General features: G+C 40.6%; 1 protein-coding gene across 1 annotated transcript in view; it reads right to left on the bottom strand.

Moving 5' to 3' along the window:
- LOC118477970 (sodium-dependent multivitamin transporter-like) overlaps positions 1-292 on the bottom strand; it is a 4,755-nt gene extending 4,463 nt beyond the window's left edge. The window contains exon 1 of the mRNA XM_035970761.1: positions 17-292. Coding sequence (XP_035826654.1) covers positions 17-208 — 192 coding nt within the window. The 5' untranslated portion in view covers positions 209-292. The remainder of the gene's footprint in view (positions 1-16) is intronic.
- Between the last annotated feature and the right edge of the window lie 4,070 nt (positions 293-4,362).

Consider the following 4,362-nt stretch of genomic DNA (forward strand, 5'->3'; position numbering starts at 1 on the left):
CCCCCCCCGGACCCACCTGAAAAGTGACAAACAACGACAGGGTGACAGGCCAGAGCCCCATTCGTCGACCACCTAACAAGTACTCCTCTCTCGTAGCAGATTTCTTGTCTCTGACCGCGTAGAAAGCGCCTATCCCTAATGGCACGCACAGCATTACCACCACGACAATGTAGTCAGCTGCGATTAAAGTCGTTCCGATCTCAGCCATCTTGGTGCTGAGAAATCAAATGAGGCTTGGGAAAGTTACAACGGCAAAAAAACGCTTTCTAGAATCTGTGGGAAAACAAAGCTGTGGGTAGGGTATAAAACAAGGTTAAAAGAAGAGGTGATGGAATACAAACCACCTATTCACTTTCAATTTAAAAAAAAAATGTATTAAAAGAAAAGCATGATGATGATGATGATTATGATGATGACGATAATGCATGAAAGCGACCAACTTCGTAGAAGGCCCCATTTTAAAACAAAAATCTTTCTTACAGCATCACCTTTGAAACGAAAAACGCTATTAAACTCATCTAATGCAAAGTCTACCCAACCCTTTATGTAGGTCAAACTACCATCACCCTTAGAGCTAGATTCAATGACTACAGGCATTCAGTACAGAAAAAAAATCCTGCACACCAGTCAGCCAACATTTCAAAAGTCCTGGTCACAATCGAGCCTTCGATCTGCAGCTTCAGGGTATTGAGATCCAAAATCCTACAAAGAGAATAAATGTGGATTTGGAACTTAGGGTCTCACCAAATTTTCATTGGCCTAAACATGATGATTGACAAGCCGCATTTCAAAAAGTTCAGATTTACCACGTAAAGTACTACTCACCCCTTGTATTCCGGTAAACCCCTCTCTTTGCCCTTGCTTTTCCCACTACACACCTGCAGTTAGAATTGTTCGAGTTGAACTGTTGAGTGAACGCGTCAGTTAAACTGGAACATGGTGTATATCCACACCGCGCAAGTAGACAGCAAAACATTCCATTGTGTCGTGGCGGAACATAATATGGATATCAAAGATACACTTGAACTTATCAAATACAATAAATGAGGAAACATACAATGTTGTAAATAAGCAATAAATCGAGCAGTGTACACGTAAACTTTGTTAACTTTTACACGCTAGTTCAAAAATATAATTATTTTTGTAATCAGAATGATAAATGTGTTTTACCATGTTACAATTTTCTTCCCGGCTGAAAAAAAAAATCAAGGGGACGCCGCCTTCCTGTTGCAAGCCCCAAAAGATGTTGAACTGAAGCCAGCCAAACTGACATTGTAGCCTAACCAGTCCGAACCACTCCCACACGCACCTTGGGGCGATAACATAGAGAACGCCGAAACTTAAGCGGCTGGAGATCGACGCTCACAGGCGCCAGTAGTAGGTGTCTGCTTGACTCCACATAGAGGGCGCCTACCGCCTAGATATAGATATGAGAAAAAATGACACCACAACACAGGTGGTATTTATGAAGCATTTATTTGGGGATTAGAAAAATCGAAATTCCTAAAATATTGCTTAAAATGTAATTCTGCTAAGAGACCACCCTAATTTGACGACGCTGATTTAAAAAATGTAATTAGTTTTTTGTCTACCGTGAAGCACCAGCTCTGAAATGGCCATTAAAAATTGTCCCCTGTCCAGTCGGGTGACGTCGCTTTCTTGTCGCATCTCCATTTTTGATAACAGTGAAAGCAGTTCACAACAAAGAGTGAGCTTAAGAAGAAGTCACATTTTTTTCACTGTTAAAAAATGGAGATACGACAGAAAGCACTGCGGTCGCGAGTTGACAGTGAGACGCCCTTCCCACTTTTTCGGCGTAATAAGAATGTAGTTTGGATTCCGATAAAGCCGACAACGCCGATCCGAGTTTAAAGCCGCCTGCAGTCGGCCAGCTATATGTGGGGCAAGTTGGAAATCATAAGGGAATTTTTATACCTATCGGCGCTTACTGAGTCAGTCTCCGAAATCGGCGTTCTCTATGTTTTCGCCCTTACATTCTACTAATAGGTCAGCCTATTCGAGTGAATCCGGCGAGTCGAACTGCCTGTGTGTAGCGGGCTTCAGCGTTGAACAAGATTTGTAATGAGAAGAGTTTCCTACCTGTGGGGCATAATTTAAGGGGTGGTGGGGCATCTGAAGGCTATCTCGGCTATTACAAACCAGTGCTGTGCGATTTCGAGGAAAGAAAAAATAATCGAAGCTTCGAAGCGTGAGATCCCTATTCATGACATTCGAATACCTCAGTAGAATGATAAAAAAAAAAAAATTATATTAAGCATAAACCCAGACCTACGTGCCTCTATTCTACATTCGCTGCTTATTCACAGCGCCGTCGAATGTTTTTTTCTTACATGTGATAGGCAAAGACCCAACTTCCGCAATTCGAAGCGCTGTCGAATCGTATTTTCTTATATATGATAAGCCAAGATCTAACTTCCGGTATTCACAGCGCCGTCGAATAGTTTTTTTCTTATATAAGATAAGCCCAGATCTAACTTTCGCAATTTTGAAGCGCCGTCGAATCGTATTTTCTTATATGTGATAAGCCCAGATCTAACTTCCGGTATTCACAGTGCCGTCGAATGGTTTTTTTTCCTTATATTGTGAAAGCCCGCCAGTCACTGAGCGCGAGTGTGTTGTTGTCGCAGACAGTGCAACGTGTTGACATCACGTTACAGTTCATAGCGCTTCAAATTTCGAGTAGGGTTAGGGGAGCTCATTGTGACAGCTGACTTCATGGAAAAAAACAAACATTCGCTGCGCTTAAAGAGTCATGTGCCCTTGCTTGAGCTGTCCATAGTGTGGCGAGTGAATATTGAATAGTAAGAGACATTCTCTAAAGGATTTTAAAAATAATTCTTGTAGGCTCCTCTTATCACCCTGTCTCGTAACCATCAAATAAAGAGTATTTCTGTATATTTATCTTAATGATTTTAGATATCATTATCATGTGCTTCAATGTTTCTACGTTTGAGAAAAATGAGACGAAAATCCATCATCTATTTAAAAAAAATCACACGGCATTCGAATAGCTCGGCCACGCTTCGAATAGCTGTGAATGGTGCAAAAATCATGAATTTCGAATAGTAACGTCGAAAGGGCACAGCCCTACTGTGTATAAGAACATGTTAATATTCCCCCTTTGGAATGGCGTAAAGACAACTTCAGTCAGTGCTACTGCCCTGGATGGGGGGAGGGGGAGGGGGGGGGGGGACATAATAATATTAATACTTTTTTCTTACCATAGTTTTCCTCCCCTTTCTTTGGCCTTTCCGATGTAATATGTTTCTCGCACGCACCATTGTGACTGTGACGTATGTGTATGCATCCAAGTAGGTGATATGCACATTAGTTTCCATAGTGCGGTTCTTGTCTAGTCATTAATTTTTTTTTTTACTGTTCCTGGCGAAGCCCTAAGATAGCTCCCCGTTGAACGTAGTTCTATACAATTTTTGAAAATCTTACAAGTCTCCGCCATTTTGGGGGGTCTTTTTGTAGTCTACAATATAAAGTCCAAAATAGCGAAACGATGAAAACGTTTTATGAAGTCATAAATTCAGAAATACTCAAGTCTCCGCCAACTTCTTTTAAAAAAATCATACTTCGATCTACAACAATGAATATAATTTTGATGATGATTTTCTTGATAGTTAGTGAACACATTTGTTGCCTAGCATTGTTGATTTGTATGTATTTTGGTCCTGAAGACGCCCCACGAGCTAAACGAAACGTTTAACGGCTGTTTTAACTACCATAAATCTATCGAAACTATCTAAGTCTTCACTTCTTTTTACACTCTTCTACACTGATAACTATGATGATGATGATGATGATGATGATGATGATGATGATGATGATGATGGTGACGATGGTGATGATGATGAAGGTGATGATGCTGCTGATGACGATGATGTCACAACTCACGTTTCCAGAGTTAAATCCCAAATTAGTAATGTGCAATGAGTTCAAGCTTTGTATCTACTTGCACACAGGGTCTGGATTATATAAGGCTCTCCCCAAATACACGCACTCTTGTATATTATCCAAACCAAAACATCTGGTGCACTAATATACATATGAAATATTGTGACAGAAAAAACATTATCTATCTTAATTGTGTCAACAATTATTTTCCCGGTACTTATCTCGAAAGGAATTGAGGTAACGCTTTCAAATATTTAAACGGGCATCATTGGGCTACAATAACAAACGAGGCATGATCAATGAAGTCTTTTGACACGTTTGTGAGAGATTGTGTGCTTTTCATTCAATGGATTGTCTATGCCCCGCATTATATCACTGAGTGTATTAGCTGACATTTTTCAGCCGGAATTTCCTTTTCCGTTTTTCCTCCCACCCCCC

This window comes from Aplysia californica, unplaced genomic scaffold, assembly GCF_000002075.1.
Source record: "Aplysia californica isolate F4 #8 unplaced genomic scaffold, AplCal3.0 scaffold00318, whole genome shotgun sequence".
Classification (NCBI taxonomy): Eukaryota; Metazoa; Mollusca; class Gastropoda; order Aplysiida; family Aplysiidae; genus Aplysia; species Aplysia californica.